The sequence below is a fragment of the Anomalospiza imberbis genome, chromosome 1 (genome assembly GCF_031753505.1).
Source record: "Anomalospiza imberbis isolate Cuckoo-Finch-1a 21T00152 chromosome 1, ASM3175350v1, whole genome shotgun sequence".
NCBI classification, from domain to species: domain Eukaryota; kingdom Metazoa; phylum Chordata; class Aves; order Passeriformes; family Viduidae; genus Anomalospiza; species Anomalospiza imberbis.
In genome coordinates, this window is record NC_089681.1 from 105,998,677 (window position 1) to 106,016,906 (window position 18,230).

The following is an 18,230-nucleotide window of genomic DNA, read 5'->3' on the forward strand; positions in this document are numbered from 1 at the left end:
TCATCCCTGTAATCTGTTTAGCTTATCTGGCCTCTCAGGTTGAGCAGGGAGGAGGCTGCAGTCTTCCCTGTGGTGATGCTCAGCCAGCATCAACCATCCCCCTTCATAATTCGAGCTCTCCCCACTCCCTAGGAAAGATGATTAAAACAAAGGTCCCGCTGAAAGATGACACCAAATTTCACTTCAAATGGGTATTCCCCACTGCTGTGAGGAAGGCATGAGTATGTGCAAGGGATTCAGGACAAATCACTCACAACCCCTTACAGACTGAACAGACTTTTTTATTTTTTCACTGTGCTTAATGATGTACACCAGCATGAGGAAAATGACCTTGGTGGCCTGCTGCAATTCCAACACTCCCTGACAGCAGCCTGTGCACCAGTATTTGGTGAAAAGAAAGCATCGTCGCTTCCTCCTAGATTTGCTGGCATTAATACTAAGGCTGCAGCTGGGGTCAGGGTCCCAGAACAGCAAATATTTTGCAGCACATCCCTGCTCCAGTGAGCTTAGGGACAAAGTAGGCAAGGCCAGACACAATTACTCTAACTGCAGATTGAGTCAGTGAGAAAGCCAGAGCAGGATCCAGACCATGCAGCTCTCAGTTTCCCTGCCTCCACCGCAATCTCCAAATGCAGCTTCAGATTAGAGTTCTTCAGCTGCACAGTAATAGGCAATGCTGTCAGCAGAATAGCATGGCAGTCTTCTAGCAATAAGAGACAAGGTCCTCACAAGTTCCCAGCAGCTCATACTGTAGTAAAAAAAATACCCATAGTAGTCCAGGAGCCAGATTTCAAGGAAGGGTTACACACAGGGATTGTTGTGGGACACCACACCTTCACACTTCATGAGATGCACACTTTTAAAATTCACATCTTTTTCTGTGAATTTTAATTCACAGGATTATGTTTCTACTTTTTTAATGAAGAGTTTGAATCAATTATCAATTGCTTAAATCTGATGACAATACCTAAGAAAAAGGTAGTCACAGGCAATACCTGTTAATTTGAAGCCCCAGCTGCAAACCTGTACCCATGGTGCTGTAAAAGCTCACTGACCCAGCCCTGTGAGTTTATGATCTACTCCTTGCTGGATGTTCTCAGCTACTCAGATCAGTCAGGAATACCTTTTGGATGATTACTGCCCAACTCATTTTCAGCTGCATGGGTGAGGCTGAGGGCATGGTCCAGCCTAGTCCTAAGTCTGGTTTACCCTGACAGAAGCTGGTGGAGAATTCATTCTCCCAGAGAAGTGACAGGTAGTTGAGGGCCATAAAAGCTTCCACTACCTGAGCTTGATCAGCCAAACACAGCTGAAGTCAAGAGATGTGAAACAGCATTGCTGTCCTGAGTGTATCCTGGAGCATACTGGTGCTCCTTAAATGCCATAGGATGCTTGGAGAAGGAGAAGTCTGCCAAGAAAATTGTTCTGAAAACACCCTAAATAAATTCTACTCCTAAAAATTGTTGAAGATGACATTCATGAATTATCTAGCTGACTTCATAGAGGGCAAAGCAGATTACACCAAAGGTTTAAAATAAATTATTAAATCATTTGAATTCAAAATTTTAGATCAAGCCATGATGCCATGTTCTGGCTCATCTCAAAAATTAGCCCTGCCCATCAAAAGAGTGCCCTAAAAATATTCTGCTTTTCTTTCTTTACAAATGTTATCCCAGTACTATACACTGTTATTTTCTGGTAGATATTGTCAATAAGAGAAAAACAAAGCCATCAAAACAATAAAAAGAACATCAAAATCAAAGCACATAAAAATCAAACTCTATCAGTTCAGAATTCCTATTTTTGATAATTGTATTTTCTATTAGAGACTAAATACTGACCAAGAGTATTTTTTCTTCTAATGTTGTGAATTAAAATTTCATTTGACATTTATTAAAAATAGATGCATTGTCTGCTTTTCAAATAAGTGTAATTTCATCATATTTTGATGGGCTAAATCTACAAATATATTATCCAAACAATACTTACCTGTCATTGCATCTTTATTACCTTCTCTGTCTGAAGCCTGCTTACTCAGTCTTTACACCGGAGATTTCAGCAGCGGAAAATGCTCTAGTTTTGGGCTTTAGTCTGTTCTAAAAAGTTTGAACAAAGCAGCCCTTGAGGCCATGTACTTCTTAAAGAGTTTAAAAAGCCCAATGGGCCTCCTAACTTACTCTGCAACAAGTCATATCCCATGAAGAAACTCACTTCTGTACAACACCAAAACAGGGCTAGATTAAAGAAAAGGAAAGAAAAAGAGCAGGGTCCCCTGCTGCTCTGTCTGGCCAGAATCATGTCTTTTACTGCCCATATCCTCTAAAGAAACGATGCTCTCATGATATATTACCCTAATACATCACCAAGTGACAGTTTTCTCATGATACTGTATCCTCAAAGATGTGATGCATGCCAGAAGCAGCGACAGGAGATCTCAGCTGGGGGAGAGAAAGGGGAAGGGTTTCTTATTTTCTTTCAAATGTTTAAGCTACACTTTGGGGTTTTCTAATGTTATTTTGAGAGGAAAACCCCTGTCAATCGAAGCTTCATAATCCAGAGGACTCCTAGAAGTTTTGCAGTACAGCTTTTAAACCAGAAAGCACCAGAAAAAAACAGTCTCTTCATTTAATTGAAGCAAGTTTTGAAATAGGACCAAAACGCTTGAGGAACAACAAGCAAATAAAAATAGTAGCCCAAAAGAAAGAAGCAACAAGAGTCTGGTTTCTATTATGAAATTATTTAGGCAAAAGGCCTCCAGACACTGCTGTTTTAATGAACTTGCAAGGAAACTGAGAACTGACCCTGAATTTGTTTTCTTACATGATCTTGCCTGTGCTACGCAGTGGTTTTAGAAAATAAAAAAAGGTTCTTCACAGCAGTCTGCAGAGAGAAGGCACAGCCTTCAACTTGTCAGTCAGCATAGAGAAGAGTGGGAAGAGACAAGGAGAAAGAGCATTTCAAGCAGGACCCCTCAGAGTAGGCAAAAGCTTCCAGGGTCTTTTAATGCTACCTTCAACTCACAAAGGCTCACTCATTTTTGCTGCAACTGCTGCTTGGCTGCTAGCAAAATCTTGTAGGGGCCATGGTAATCCTGGGTCATGAGCAACTCACAGCAGGCATCACCCTCAAGATGTCTTCATCCAGCTGCTGCCAGCAAAGGAAGGCTCAGGGTCTTGGGAAAATTAGTCAGGAAAGCTTATGACACTGTGGTGTTTAATTTGACACATCTCACTTCTGTGTGTTTCTGCTTCGTATCTACTGAAACTTCCTTGCTTCCATCAGATGCAAAGAAGAAAGGTAGAATAAGCTTTCCTTTGTTGTGATTAATCACACTGCCAAATTTAGTAAGATTGTGCCTTTCAAAACTTCAGCCAACACTGTAGCTAATAGGAGAAATAGCATATTTTGACTTGTGGACTAAGAAAAAGTGATATGGAAGTCATTGAGAAGAAACTAAAAGCCAAAGCTGTCAATGTCACTTTCACAGTCTTTGAGCTGACTTTGACCATATTTTGTGGCCTGGTCATGGCTGCTTTTGGGTGAGATGTAACAGCCCTCAATCACAGCAGTGATCACTTAGCCACATAACAATACCACTGCAGTCAATGAAACCACCCATGAGAACTTGGAGCTTTGAGTCGAGCTCTTCAGTGCAGACACATGCACAATGCCCTATGCTCTGGGTAGACCCTGTTAATTAAACACTTATTTTTAAATGCTGCTCTGGAAAAAATTTGCTGTCCAAAATAAGAAACTCATCTCGAACAACCACTTTCTTCTTGAAAAATCCAGTGGTTAAAACATGTTTTTGCATAATCATAGCCCTGCAGGGACAGTTCTCACTTCTGAAAAGCAAATTCCCTTCTCTCTGTTTTGCACATGTACAAACAAACAGATTCTGGAATGTCCAAATTTTGCAAATCTCTAATATAATAATACATTGAATAGAAACCATACAAGCAGGTTTTTTTTTTTTTCCTCAGCCTGTGTTCCCTTCACTCCTTCCTTTCCCCTGCCCCACTTGCACTGCGGGAAGTAAAAAAAATACCTGTTTCTGACAAGTAAATGGAGCTGACATTAGAGCGAAGCTTGAAGGTGAACAGGGTATGCACAAGTCATTTGTCATCTTGACAAAGTGAGATTTGGTCACCAGTGGGACACTTGAAAGACATCTGAACAGTTGGCCTTGACCACCAGCATTTCTTACAGCTTATAAAGGGACCCATGGGACCAAGAACACAACTTGCTTTTGGAAGTGACTCCTGCAGTGGTACCTCTTGATAGATGTAAAGGCAGTGTGATATATCAGGTGCCATTAAGATCTTTGCTAGCAGGTTCTATTTACATAAGTATGGAGTGTAGATAGCATCTTGTTAACCCAATTAATGAGACTCAAATGTCAGGAAACAGATTATGCCTGGCTCAAAGTCCACAGTGCTCTGAAGGCAGACAGACATGATTTCATTGTGTGGGACAGAACTGTTCTCTTTGAGTGAGAACTCAGGCAGCAATCCTTCTACCTGGATAGCTAGGGGAGACAGAAAGATGATCTGAAATCCAAAAGTTTCACGCCTTTAGCACAAGAAGGGCTCTTTATGATGAGAGACTCAAGTGTCGTGTAAAACAGAGAACCTGCAGCTGAACCGAGGAAAACTAAAAAAGTATCCGCTTGAGGTCTTGGAAACTTAATTTTTTATTAACTGTACCTTCTTCTGCAATTAGAGAAAGTCCTTGTTGCCAAGTTACAGCCAGGTCTGGATTAGAAGAGAAACACTGCTTCATCCAGCCTGTCCACACTGCTGTGTTTTACATGGGCAATTGAAACGTACTTCTCTACCCTAGAGAAGAGGGGGAAATTTCCTGACCAAGATGAGATCACTAATCTCTTCATCAGTGACTCTTGACATACTGCTTTATACAATAAACTGCTGTTCTCCCCCAGCCTCCAACTATTAAGCTCTATGATATAGAAGCAGATGCTCCTGTCACCCAGGTCAGAGCAGTGAACCCTGAATGGCACAGCATGAGGTGCTTGGCCCCAAAACAGAGGGGAGGTTTAGGGAAAAGCCTTGTACTCAGCAACTGCTGTCAGCTTTCTGCTCGGCGTGATGGCTCTAAGGAATTTCTGGTCAGAGCTTTCTTCTCAATGGAGGAAGACAGAAAGCATGGGCTGCCTGGGCCAGCAGCCCAACCTGAGCACCACTCAGCGGGTTAACCTAAATCCTAACTCCTCCGGTGGGAACAGTACCTTGTGGCCACAGTCACAAGTTGTCTACAAACACACAGGAGTCATATTAATTCTCCAGAAGACACTTCAAATCCTTCTAAACCTCTGGTTCCAGAGCCACACATAACTTTCCTGAAGTCACATCGCATCCATATCCCCTCCTGCCCGCAGTCCTTGTGCCCACTGAACAGGCTTGGAGCTGCCTATTTGTCTCTCCAAAAGGCTACCTTCCAGTGAAACTCCCTTTTCTGGTACATTATTTGCTTCCTTTTCCCCTTTTTTGGCTTCTACCTTTTCTATTTTTCTGTATGTGGACTAGTTTAATTATTTCAAAAAACCCCCGATGATATCAAAGATACTCATTTTATACTAAAATGATTATACAAAGTTTTAGGCAGCAAATATGTATGCCTCATGTAACAAGTGCATTAAACCATTCAAGTTTCTTACTATTGTAGCCTCCAGTTCTAGATATTTTATACATTTCAGCTTCAGATTGATTTTTGGGTCAAATTATTTTTTCTTGATGATTGAAAACCTTGCCAAGTTAAACTGAGCATACACAGGTATTTTCTTAGAAACCATGCAAATTGCAGACTTCTTCAGTTTCCTCTGCATTTTCATGCTAAACAAGTTCTGGCTCAGTATCAATGCATTCTGCTGCATCTTAAATGTCTACATCAACAATTTCCTCCAGAAATGCTTCAAGACTATAGATCATGGACAGATTATGCCTCAAACATTCATCTGTTAAAAAGGTTCCTTACACTACCAGACCCCCAACATTTTAAGGTGCAGCAATTTTAATTTTCCAGCATTTTTTATCCACTGCACTTACAAACATCCACCAAGCCTTGGTTTATAGGCTAAAGAACTTGCATGTTTTGCATTTCATCTGCCAAAATAATTTCATTCATTTATTTGAATCAAAAGGATTTTTCAAATTGAATCACCAGGCTAGCTATCCCCAGGACTGTTTGGGTAGAAGGGTAAAATGCCACGTATGAAAATTATCATCTGTGCACTGTCATGTACAGAAAAAAAATATTCTCTGTAACAAGCAAATGATCAACAGCCTCCCTGTAGCAGGAGAGCCTTCTGGTTTATCAGTGTTTTAGGTCTTACAGGCAATCCTTCAGCTAACAGCCTTATCTCAAAACAAGCCACCCTGCCTGGTTCCTTCCTGCCCCAGTGGTTTCTAGGTGACACAACCTCAGGATGTCGCACTAACTGGCACAATCAGATCATAATCACTATGTAGCCCTAGAGCAATAATTTATCAACTCTTCTCCATCTCTCTCAAACCATACCTCAACTGTACATCCAGACATAAAAAAGAACAAGGAGACAATCTCAGGACAACTAAGGTCTCTTATTCTTTACCCACTAATAAATCCTAAGACAAAATAGAAAACCAAATGCAAATGTATGAGTCTAGCTGGCCATCAGAACACATTTTGATGATTCCAAGCCTTGGGAAACTCCCATTTCCTATTGAAGCCTCTTAATATAACTGAACATAAACATGTCAGAAGCAGGTAAAAAAACAAACCCCAAACAAGGAAACATAATACAAAACACATAGACTTCTAGCGGATGAGCTGTCAGAAATCTGATTTTCCTGGCCAGGGCTTTGCAACATATTTGTTTCCATCCCCCTGGTTATGGAGGAGTGCAAGGTGCTGCTGCCATGGCTCAAGCAAGATGTTTAGCTGTGAAAGAGGATTTGAGCCATACCATGGTCTTATGGGGAAAGGAGCAGCTGATCCTGCAGCCAACAGAGGAGCATGGGGTTACACTGAGCACGCCTGAGCTGCCCAGGGCTGAGCTATACCTGGTTTTCAGTGTGAAGCAGAAATGGCAATCTTCAGCTTCTCAAGTCTTACAGGAAGTTTCAATACTGCGTGCTGAGGTTTACACATACTTTAGGCTGCATGGCTACCCGGTGACCGACTGCCAATGCCCTATGTGAACTAGAGGACCTCTGGAGCAAAATGCAGTGCAACCAGGTCAGCAGAGCTCTGAGGCAGAGTTAAAGATGGCTTCACTCAATCTCATTTCATCACATCCCCATCCTTAGTTCTCACAAGAATAAATATCTCAACTCTAATGCTGTTTCACAGTACTGCCTTTTGCCATAGCAGTTCCCAGCACACACGTACAATGTTTCCCTCTCTGAAAAATCTGGGATACAAGACAGAAAATGAAAACTATAGCCAGGAGGTTGATGTGTAGAATGGATGACAAGTAAAAAGCATGAAAATAATAGACAATGCATGAAGACAAGTTATTTTCTCAGCAAGGTGGTGGTACACAGTCCTAATTTAACACCAGATTCTGGATTACTATCTAGAGCAAGTGGATTCTAGACATGAGGAAAAAAAAAAAAGCCAGGAAAAAAGTCTAATAAATAATGGAGAGGCAGACAAAAAGTATATTAAATTCAGGTGTCAGCACACAAGGTCAGCTTCTGGGGATGATAAGGGATGAGATCCATGCTGTACTTGGATCCAGAGCTCAGCACTTGATTCAGCTGGATACAAAACACTGCACAGAGCTCGATCGGCCAAACTGTCAGACTAGGAATTTTTTAGCTGCAGCTTAATGCATAAGATGAAGAGGCCAGGAGGCCTAAGAGGAAGTAATCACACCAGTTATTAGGTACACTATAAGCAAGTACCAGTATGATAGTCATGTTAATAGTAGCAATACATGTAAAAGCTTTTATGTAATATTTGGTTTGTTTCTTCACAATGGCCTTTTATTTGACCATAAGTTCAATATAAAGAGGTTGCATTTTCATTTTGATTTCTTTTGGTTGTTTTTTAATATTTTTCTTCCCTCAAAGTTTTCTATTAAATCATGATGGGGAAATAAAACCAGATATTTGGTAGGGAAAAAATATCTCATTTTTATACAGCAGCACAAAGCAGAGCAGCAGAAGTATTGACACTGTGAGCCATTCACTTATAGAACCATAATTCTTGAAAGGACCATTAACAACTCAGTGGAAGAAACTTGAAAGCTAATAAAAACTATATACAGGTAACCGTATTCTTTGAAAATGCCATTTTGATATTGGACCAGCTCTTTAATAATGTTTTTCTTATTGGCAATAAAAAAGTGTCTTAACTTAGGCTGATCCAGTTTGCGCTTATTGTAGATGCATTCCAAAGACATTTGCAAGTTATATTACATTTTTCCCTTTAGTTTACGGCATTTTTGTGCCCTTCATACTTTTCCATGTATTATTTATACATATTATTTTGTATTTAAGATATCTGATCCTTTAATTACACCAAAGAGAATCTCATTTTCATACATGATGGATTGGATCTTCATCATCATTACAGTGACATATCACCAGCTCTCTTCCAGGAGGGTTTTGCCAAGACCTATAATCAGTTCAGCACTGTGTGCATATGTGTATTTGCTCAGTGCAGCTGACTATGTTAGAAATGTGCAAGTAGTGAACTCTTCACTAGCCCATGTGGTCTGAGAAAAACATGAAATAGCTTCTTCCAGCCTGCAGATTTCCAGAAAGGCTTCATCATAAGCTGTTACACATGACTGTGTACAACATCCCCAAAATAATTGTCACGACAAAGCAGAGTGATCTATAGGCCAACATACCTGTGCAGGGATGTGCCACAGTCTGAGGCAGCTCTTGGACATGAAGTGCAGAAAGCGGACATCAAAAGGTCCACAGATGGCACAGACACAACAAACAATACTATACAATCCATGCTTATTCCCCAGAGGAGGAAATCAGATGAGAGTTGCATGTGGTACCACTTGACCAGGGTGGGCATACCTGTATATGGAACTAAACTGACTTCAACATCCCTCAAAACTGCTGATGGAAGCTTTAAGGATCAAGCCAGGGTAACTATACCACAGACAGTTTGTCAGGCAGGTCAAACTCTTGTTTCACAGGTGTTTTGCATGAATTAAGAACAACTACAGGTGAACCTACCAGAATCATCCTCCAGAAGAGCCTACCAAAGCAATGACAATCTACCTCTGGGTCTTGATCCAAGTCACCTCTCTCTTGCAAGACCTCCTTCATATATACATATATATATACATATTTATACATACATTTCTTTAGTTTCTATGACAAAGCACATATGGGACACCCTGCTGCACCAGACATAGCGTTATGTCTGGCTTTTGTTTTCAGGGTTTGTTTTTTGTGTTGGGGGGTTTTGGGAATTTTCATTTAAGAGATTACATATACATCGGTATTTGGGGAAAAAAAAAAAAAGTAATAAAACTTTCATCATGTTGGAGCATGTTTGGGTTTCAGGAACCCTTCATGCACCGACCAAAAAAACATTCTCTCGTTTAGAGTAATATGGGGGTGAAAACTATCAGTACACTACTGTATCATAGGCTTTTTTGTCTCTCTGTTTATTATTTTTGTGGGTGAAGAGAAAGCTGATTGTATTATACAGTAATAAAGACCAAGAATATTTAAATTGAAAGAAGATGCAGTCTTGACAGACTCTGTAGCTGATGTATGTAAACTATTGAAATTAAATTAAATAAAATAGGTATGAAAGAATTGTTTGATGATTTTTTGTTTGGTTTTTAATATGCACTACTCCACTAAAAGTCATCTGGGCTGCATTATACCTTGAAGCAACAACAATTGAATCCTCATGTACTAGAACACTGCCATCTTCACTGAACATGTGTCAAACACTTGCTCTCAGGCTAGCTACGTGCTTTTAACTTGTGCACTGTGCCACAGAAATCAGCTCATCTATAGGTAAAGGACCGCAGCATATCTAGTAGCTGTTTTGCTTTAGTCTACAATGAGGACATGGTTTTTAGGATTGGGCTTCTTTTTGGCTGTGTGTGTGTGCATGCAGGGAGGAACAAATGCCTTTCTCTTCAGTTTTTTGTTTGCTTGCACTTGGTTTCACCAATTTATTAGTTCAAGCTAGGCAGAACACTAGGTCTTAAAATGACAAATTTAACATAATTTTTTATGAGCAAAAAACTGCTCATTTGGATTTAAAAGAGGAAATTTAAACTACAGAATTATGTTTCATGCTGAATAAAACTTACGGCAATCAAAGCTCCGATTTCTAGTTTCCTGAGCTTCTGTCTCCAAACTTTTCTCAGCTTTCCAACACTTGGTTATCCTTTCTGGCTCATATTTATTTCCTTCTGGTCTGGATTTAGGTGATAAAAGGTTGAGACATATGATTACCACTCCTCAGGTGCAAATGGTAAGTTTGAGACACAAGCATGAGGGAAGGGGGAGGAGAAAAGGTGGGGAAAATGCATCTAGTTTAGATGTGGTTTGTCAAGATTACTACTGGCTTTTATCAGCTATTTCTTGACACAACTCACTTTGTTCTAAACTATGCTGGGGGAAAAAAAGATAATGAAACACCTTTTCTCCCCACAAAAACCATACAAAAACTCAAATAATTCATTCTCTTAAAAAAAATTCTAAATGCCCTTGCAACGGCAAGGCCAGCATTAACTGAGGTACACCTATCTATTGCCTTGCAGTTCCTCAGTTCTACCCTGTCCATTTCAGTTGGTATTTTTGGTATGTTCATTTTGAAACTGCATACACCACTGGCCAATGGATACATTATTCTTGGATCCCTGCTTGCTTCTGGCGAGGTGTTCAGGGTCCATGGAGATGATGACAAATGAGCATGAAATGACATGGCTCTCCACACCACTGCTGGCACCACCACCTGTCATCATTGTCACTGCTGAGCTCATCTCACCTTCAAAAAACTCAGCACTCAGAACTTGAACTCAGGCTAAGTTAATTCTGTGGTCTTTTTACATTCTCGCCCTATAATTATGCACAGGTTCTCTTTTCACCTATTTCCGACGGACTGCAGCATTTTTATGTCTTTTCCACGTGTATGTTGAAGCACGTATTTTTGAAATCAAATACCATAATATCAGTTGTGAGCCTACTTCTATTTTGAGTGTTAGATACCTTCCAGCCAAAAAGCTGTACCAACAAAAACTCTGCTGAATTTGATCACTTACCGTACTTGTACCAGAGCTGAACTTAAATACTCCATGCCTGTTTTAAATGATGACAGTCAAATAAAAGAAATGTAATCAAAAATCAAGTCTGTTAATAGCATTTTCCCCTAACATTTCAAAATCCTCAATATACAAAATGTCCCAAACTTACCAAAATGTTCTAGGCTTTCATATTTATGAAGCCTTGTTTGGTTCTACTAACAGAAATTTACTTATGCCTCCACTGTCTTCAGCCCAAAACTTACACATATAACAGAAAAAGATCAGAAATTGTCATACACAACATGTTTGGGCTTCTCAAACTGCACAAAATGTGCAAAGTGCTCCTGTGCATTTAAAAAAAAATCATTTTTCCACAGATGTGGGAGAATAATTTTAGAAGATAATTTTTGCATTAGGTAGTGTAGCTATAATCATTTGCAGTCTTATAGCATTTAATAACTGGAATCAATTTCTCAAAGTGAATCAATATAACTCCATTATGAATACCATCAAGATTATGTATTTTTACCTGTAATCATCATTACCAATTCAGACTAGTTCCCTAAAACACAATTTTTTTTCACTCATCTTCATAATCCACAGTTTCACTACTTTGATTTTCAGAAGCCAAAAAGACTTAAGACATTTTTACTGTTGACCATTAAGCATGACATAATGTCACAGTCTTAGGTTCTCTAACGTTTTTTGTACTGTCAGGGGCCACACCATTATCTGAAATAATAGTTTCCCTTTCTATGACATTTTTTCTTCATAGGGTTGGTTAACTTACTGCCCATCACATCTAGCATTTCCTTTCAGTGTTTACCTTCATCTGATACCCAACTTGCTGCAGCTGAGAGCATTTCCCATCCTTTCATCAGGAAAGTCTTTAGCTATAAACACAGTTGCAATGGGATGCTCAGCCATGGCACGATCAGAAAAACAATTTTCCAGTGCAACTTCTGTGTATCTGTTTTACCCATCAGCTCTAAGTACTTTCTCCAGTGTCTGTGTTTAATGGCATAAAAGGTGAAAGCATTTGAAAGCAGGTACTTTCAGTTGCCTTCAGCCTTCTTTGCTCTTTTCCAGTATCTCAAATCCTATGGAAAACAAGTAGGATGTTATATTTCCAGAGACAGTACATCTCTGAGGAGATGCAGAGCCACAAGGCATTCAGAGTGGAAGTGGGCAGAATACCAGAGCACTCTGGCTCTAACAACATTTTGCAGACAGCAATAGCAAGTTGTAAGGCATACTTCCCCAAACCTCTGGACCATGAAGACACCATTAATTTGTCTTTTGCCCATCCACGCCTCAGAAGAAGCTCAGGAGAGCAGACACACCAAAAACCTGGCATCTGTGCAGCCTGCCTGTTGCCAGAGAGACAGGAAAGAAAATGAGTATGTTCAGATTGTGACTGTGTCATCCACATTCACTTGCAAAGTGGAAGTGCATGAAGTAAAAAGCAATGTCTTTGTAGTCAAACCATTAGACCAGGAGTTAGGAGACCTGAGCTTTCATCAGTCCTACAAGAAATTCCTTGTGGATAAACCACATTCTGTTCTTTGATTATGATGTTTTTCTCTAAAAGGACAAAAACAAAATGGCCATTTGTTGCAGTCAGCTGTAATAATGACAAGTTCTTTGGAGATCAGTGTCACTCATGTTTATGCCATTGCTAAAGTGTGGTAATTGCAAAAGTTCACATTGAAACTATTGTCTTAGAGAAATTAAAAATGACCATTTTTATGGCATTATTAAGACCATTAAGTAGTGACATATAAATTATGAATTTGGGAACTCGAGACTTTTCCCATAGAGGCTTATTCAGCTGGTAGCTTTTGCATGCAGAGCATTACAATGTTTATGAACACACACACACACACCTACACACCCTTAGTCTTACCTGTTTCCTTATATTAAAGGCCAGCATCAGAGCTGTTCCATGCACTCCAACACATTTCATTTTGACAAGCAGGGACATCCAAAGCAGAGCTATCTCACTGTGGGTGCAGTGCTTTTTTATTAGAAAGCATTAGCTATAGTTCAGAAGTGAATGGCTTACCACACACCATATATGGAACCTCCAGCACATGACACTCTATGAGAACTTCTGTATCACCTCAGCTTCTCTTTCCACATGTTAGAGGAAGTGCTCAAGAATGACCAAATCTGGTTTGGTAGCTAAACTTAGCTATCTCTAGGAGATCCCCACTAACATCCCTCTTGTATTCAAGATTCAGGGGTTTGTGTTAACAGTAAAATTCTAAAACAAGAGACAGAAGCTTCCACCAAAGAGGTGTCCACAGACAGCAGTCTGTGCTCTACCTGCTTTGTTTCTGCTCATGTTCCTACCATGGAGATCAGTCCACCCTGTCTCTGCTAGTCAATGAGAAAAGACAACTTTTGGTTTCAGTCTTTCTGCCAAGACTTTCCAGTGGTGTAAAAAGAATTGATTTTGTAATTGCTCTTTGCAGTCTTCATTTCATTATTGCAACTTACTCATAATCCATGAGCTTCTAATGTTTACCAGACATGCTCCTAGAGTACTACCTGTTGCTTTACCCTCCAAAATTATTTAGCCTGTTAAGATAAAGCCAGAGATAATTTTGCTTATGCTTCCTCTCATTCCCTCTTACTAGGATGCATCCGCATGCTCCACAGGACAGTCTGCAAAGTTCTGTCTAACACTTGGTGATACAGTTCCTGCATTTCAGTTCTGTGTCCTCTAATCTGTGTGATGGGCAGAGTCCTGGAAGAGCGTTAATAGAATCATGGAATGGTTTGGATTAGAGGGACCCCAAAGATCACCTAGTTCCAAACCTCAGACCATGGACAGGGATGCCACCCATTAGATCAGGTTGTTCAGGACCCCCATCCCTGGCCTTGGACATTGCCAGGGATGTGGCATCCAGAGTTACTTAGATATTCCTCTTCATCACAGAGCTGTTCAGATTTCCATAACTTGTGTTGTTATTTATGGCAGCCTGTGGTCATGGAACTGCATCACCACTAAGGAAGACATGCTGTAATCCAATCTGCAATTTCAGTGACTCTTTACTGGTGTTTTTAATATAGGTGCCCTCTGCTGAATTTTCTGTCATCTCCCAAACAGCAATTACTTCCTTTCTGTAACAGCTGATCAAGCTCTCTTTTTAATTGCTCACTTCTTACAGTATGAACATCCATCAGGTTTGCCCTTGAAGAGTATGATCACTCTTCCAGAAAAAGTTCCTCACTGAATTGTTATTAAACAATCAATATTTCCAGTTGAATGTAAGGCAATCTGGTTTTCTATTCCCTCCTGGTCACAAATCACCCCATTTTTTCTTTTGTTTCCTCTTTCCCTAGACCTCTTAAAATTGATCTTTTCCCTTGTGCCAGGCCTAAACAAAGATTTCAGCAACAGGCAGTCCAATAAGTCAATGCTTTGGATGTCGCACAGCATTAAAGCCAGTATCTCAAAACTGGTTTTCATCTCCTTTACCAAGCCTCCCAGCTTCCAACTCAAGAAACAGAGATTGCATTTATCCTTTGGCAGAAATAAAAACGAGTGTAGCCAGGGCAGGTAACTGCAGTAACTCACTAGGCATCTGTGCACTTAATAAAACAAAGTGTTCTCCTGGCACAGAAGGGAGCCAAATGCCCTCAGCTGCCATTTCACTAAAGTAAGCCCTGCAAACCACAGGGATTTAGAGTTCTTACATCCAATGCTTTTTGCAGTTCTTCATGCTCGCACACTAAAAGGGTGCTCATTGATTTAATAAAGCCAAGGTCTAGAGAGATCTATAAATACAAGTGTTTTACCCTCATGCATTATTGCCCTGATGCCCAAGACTGAACTTCTGCTCTTTCACAGATAAATTGCTTCCTCGCTGGTTAACACCAGCTTCCATTAGCAAAAGTGGTGGCAGACATATTTGGGAAGGTGATCCATGATAAAACACAGCTTCGTCTCTCTTTTTGTTTTCCCTTTGATTTCTTTACTTGCCACATCCCATGCTCCTCTTTTTCCCATCCGACTCTGCTCAGAAGAAGTCAATAAGGTATTCTTTATCAATATTACCTAAAAAGTTATCAGTGATCTCACCTAAAATCTACTGAACTCAGTGCAGTGACAGATATCAGCCTCGAGAGGTTCAAGATGATCTTGATCCTACAGTTGCCAAATTTGCCTTCTAAAAGGCAGTCTGAAACAATTCTTTACATCTTTTATAGACTTACAATAATAATAACAGCAATGATATTAGGGGGAGAGGGTGTGTTGATATTTCAGTCCTAAAGTAGAACACGTTCTGTACATTCAGCTACTCTCTAAATTCCAAAATGTAAAACATAGTGCTTTCTGGCCTATACTTTCCTTTGTATTCAACGGCAAATTAAGGTTTACGGCTTTTATTTTAAAATATCATAGGAAGTTTTATTTAGAATGACTGTTTTACAATAACTCCTAGGCCTTGGCTTGTCCAACTGAACTGCTCCCAAAAATGCTTAACTCTGAAACAGAATGACAAGGAAGCGGAATGTTTCTTCTCAAAATGTATATCAGCTAGCAGCACCATTAACTGCTGAACTCCCAGCACAGCAGGCAAAGCACTCTGACAAAAGCATCACTTGTCCTTTCACTGTCATGTTATTACAGCACATACAGTCAACATTGCTGCCTTCACCTTGCACCCTTGTGGAGTTCCTCACCCACTGGGATTGTGACAGGGACCAGGTGGGAGCTCAAAGCAGCAGCGTTTCCAAACTTTACCTTTCCTTCTTTTTGCTGAGCTACAAGCAAAGACTTCTGGATGCACCCTCAACTCTGTGAAAGTTCTCCCCACAAATTCACATGGCAAACATCACAACATCCTGAAATAAAGTCATGTACAACTTTATGCCCAGGTTTTAAAGTCAAAGAAATGATTGCCAGGTCATGTATTGTGTTACTTTCAATTAGCTCAGCTCTGAGATAACCTTGTGTTACATAAAGGCAACAAAGTCACCCAAGATTTGATTATCTGAAACATTCCTCTCTGTGCAGTTACATTTAGTACATGTCAGGATGTTCTTACTAGCTGAAATACACACTTACCAGGCAAACACACATTATACAGGGGTTGTCTGTGATAAAAGGTATCTGCAAAATTTCCCCTTCATTTTCACATTTTGCAACCGATCCTGAAATAGAAATAAAAATTTTAAAATACTAGCATATTTCATTTCACCCTGACAGTTTTGGAAACTATCATAGTCACACTCACATTTAACCCTTGCTCCATTCCTAGCCCTCGATTTTAAACCCTGCTGTAATTTGCCCAATTTAATCAGGCAAGGACATTCAGCATTTCTGCAAGATTCTACACAGAACAGGGAAATGAGTGGCCTTTCATTGTCGCACAAACCTAGACTTTCTTTGTGCCCCAGTTATAGCAAAGGACACTTTTTCTTCTCTCAGATGACGTGTGGAGAATAACGAGTACTCCATGCAAAGCAGGGTACGTTTATAACGATAGATCCAGAGCTCACTGAAATCAGCAGAAAGCTGTCCATTGCACTCTGAGGACTTGGACCAGCACAAGCCCTAAACCAAGCATCCTTTTAATGCACGGCAACCACTTGGCAAATGAGTCAAAATTAGCAGGCTGACTGTCAAGCAGAATCAAATTAGGAAACCCTTTACGGCCCTAATGCTGATTAGTCGGTATTCTGTCATGCTGGAATCACTCCTCAAAGTCTAATGGCTCCTCGCTTGCGCTAGAATTTGATTCTGCGTTTCCCTCCATGCCCCAGATCTCAAGAAGATAAAACCCTCGAGGGGAAACAGGGAGAATGGGGAGGAGGAAGAAAAGGAACAAGAAAACCTTTGGGGGGGTGGGGGGGCAGAGAGGCACAGTTGCTGTGCTCTCCTGCCCCGAACCACGCGGGTACACCTCGGGCCGCCCTTCCCGCGCAATGCCACCCGGCGCAGGTGGGCCCCGCGCAGCCCGCGCCCCGCCGTACCTGTGAGCAGGGAGGAGGCCGGCGCCCCGGGCAGGCACAGGACGCCCAGCAGGACGGCGGCGGAGGCCGGGCTGAGGCGCGGGGCCGCCGGCCAGCCCCCGCCGAGCCGCGGCATCGTCCCGGGGGTGCCGCTGCCCACCCGCCGGCTGCGGGGCAGGGTCCGGGACGCGCCGTCGGGTGGCGGAGCCCGCCCACCCCCGGCACGCCCGCCCCAGCACCGACCCCCGGCGCCGGGCAGCGGCGGGGGGGTGGGGAGCAGGACGGGAGACCGCGGCCCGCCGGGGAGTCCCACCCCACGGCGGCACCGGGGGAGGGGACTGTGGGTGCGGGGAAAGCAGCTGTCAGCGCCTGCCCCTCGGCCCCGCACCCCCTCTTTCTATCACCCCCCTCCCTTGCCCGCATCCCTTCTTATACCTTCCTCTCCCCATAGTCCCTCCTCCGGCACCCCCCGGCCCCCATGCCTCCCTCCCCCCCGGCGCACACACGCACAGACAGGCTGCCAGCCCCAGACCCCGTTTCCCTGCCGGGAGATGCCCGGCCACTCCCTCCCTGGCCCCGCCGAGCACCTCCCGGCCCGGCAGCGGCGTCGGGGGGCTGCGCCCGCGGCCGCTCTGCGGGAGGGGCGAGGGAAAGGGAGAGGATCGAGGAGAAGAGGAGGAAAGAAGAAGAGGAGGAAAAGGTAGAAGAGGAGTAGCAGGGGAGGAAATGCGGATCTTCGGGACAGGGCCGGGGTACCTGGACAGAGCGCGGCGTCTCCGGCTGCCTCCGGCGGGCTCGTCCCCGGCTTATGTCAGCGCCCTTCGTGCTGCGGGCGCTTTTGCCAGCCGCCAGCGAGCGGCGAGAGGGAAGGAGGGAAAGAAGGAAGGAAGGAAGGAAGGGAGGGAGCGAAGGGTCGGAGGCTGTCCGCCGGGAGCTCCGCGAAGGGGCTCCGCTCCCCGGCTGCCCGCCCGGCCGGGGCCGCTGATCTCCGCTCGCCTCCCTCTCCCGCCGCAGCCGCAGCCGG

General features: G+C 42.4%; 1 protein-coding gene across 3 annotated transcripts in view; it reads right to left on the reverse strand.

Moving 5' to 3' along the window:
* BMPER (BMP binding endothelial regulator) overlaps positions 1-17,912 on the reverse strand; it is a 146,680-nt gene extending 128,768 nt beyond the window's left edge. The window contains exons 1-2 of one of the 3 annotated variants that reach the window (XM_068203940.1): positions 17,228-17,615; positions 16,320-16,405 (exon numbers count right to left, since the gene is read on the reverse strand). In XM_068203940.1, coding sequence (XP_068060041.1) covers positions 16,320-16,405; positions 17,228-17,342 — 201 coding nt within the window. In that variant the 5' untranslated portion in view covers positions 17,343-17,615. Of the gene's footprint in view, positions 1-16,319; positions 16,406-16,629; positions 17,080-17,227 lie in introns of those variants that run through there. The other 2 variants (XM_068203948.1, XM_068203956.1) reach the window with 2 other exon arrangements.
* Positions 17,913-18,230: the final 318 nt, after the last annotated feature.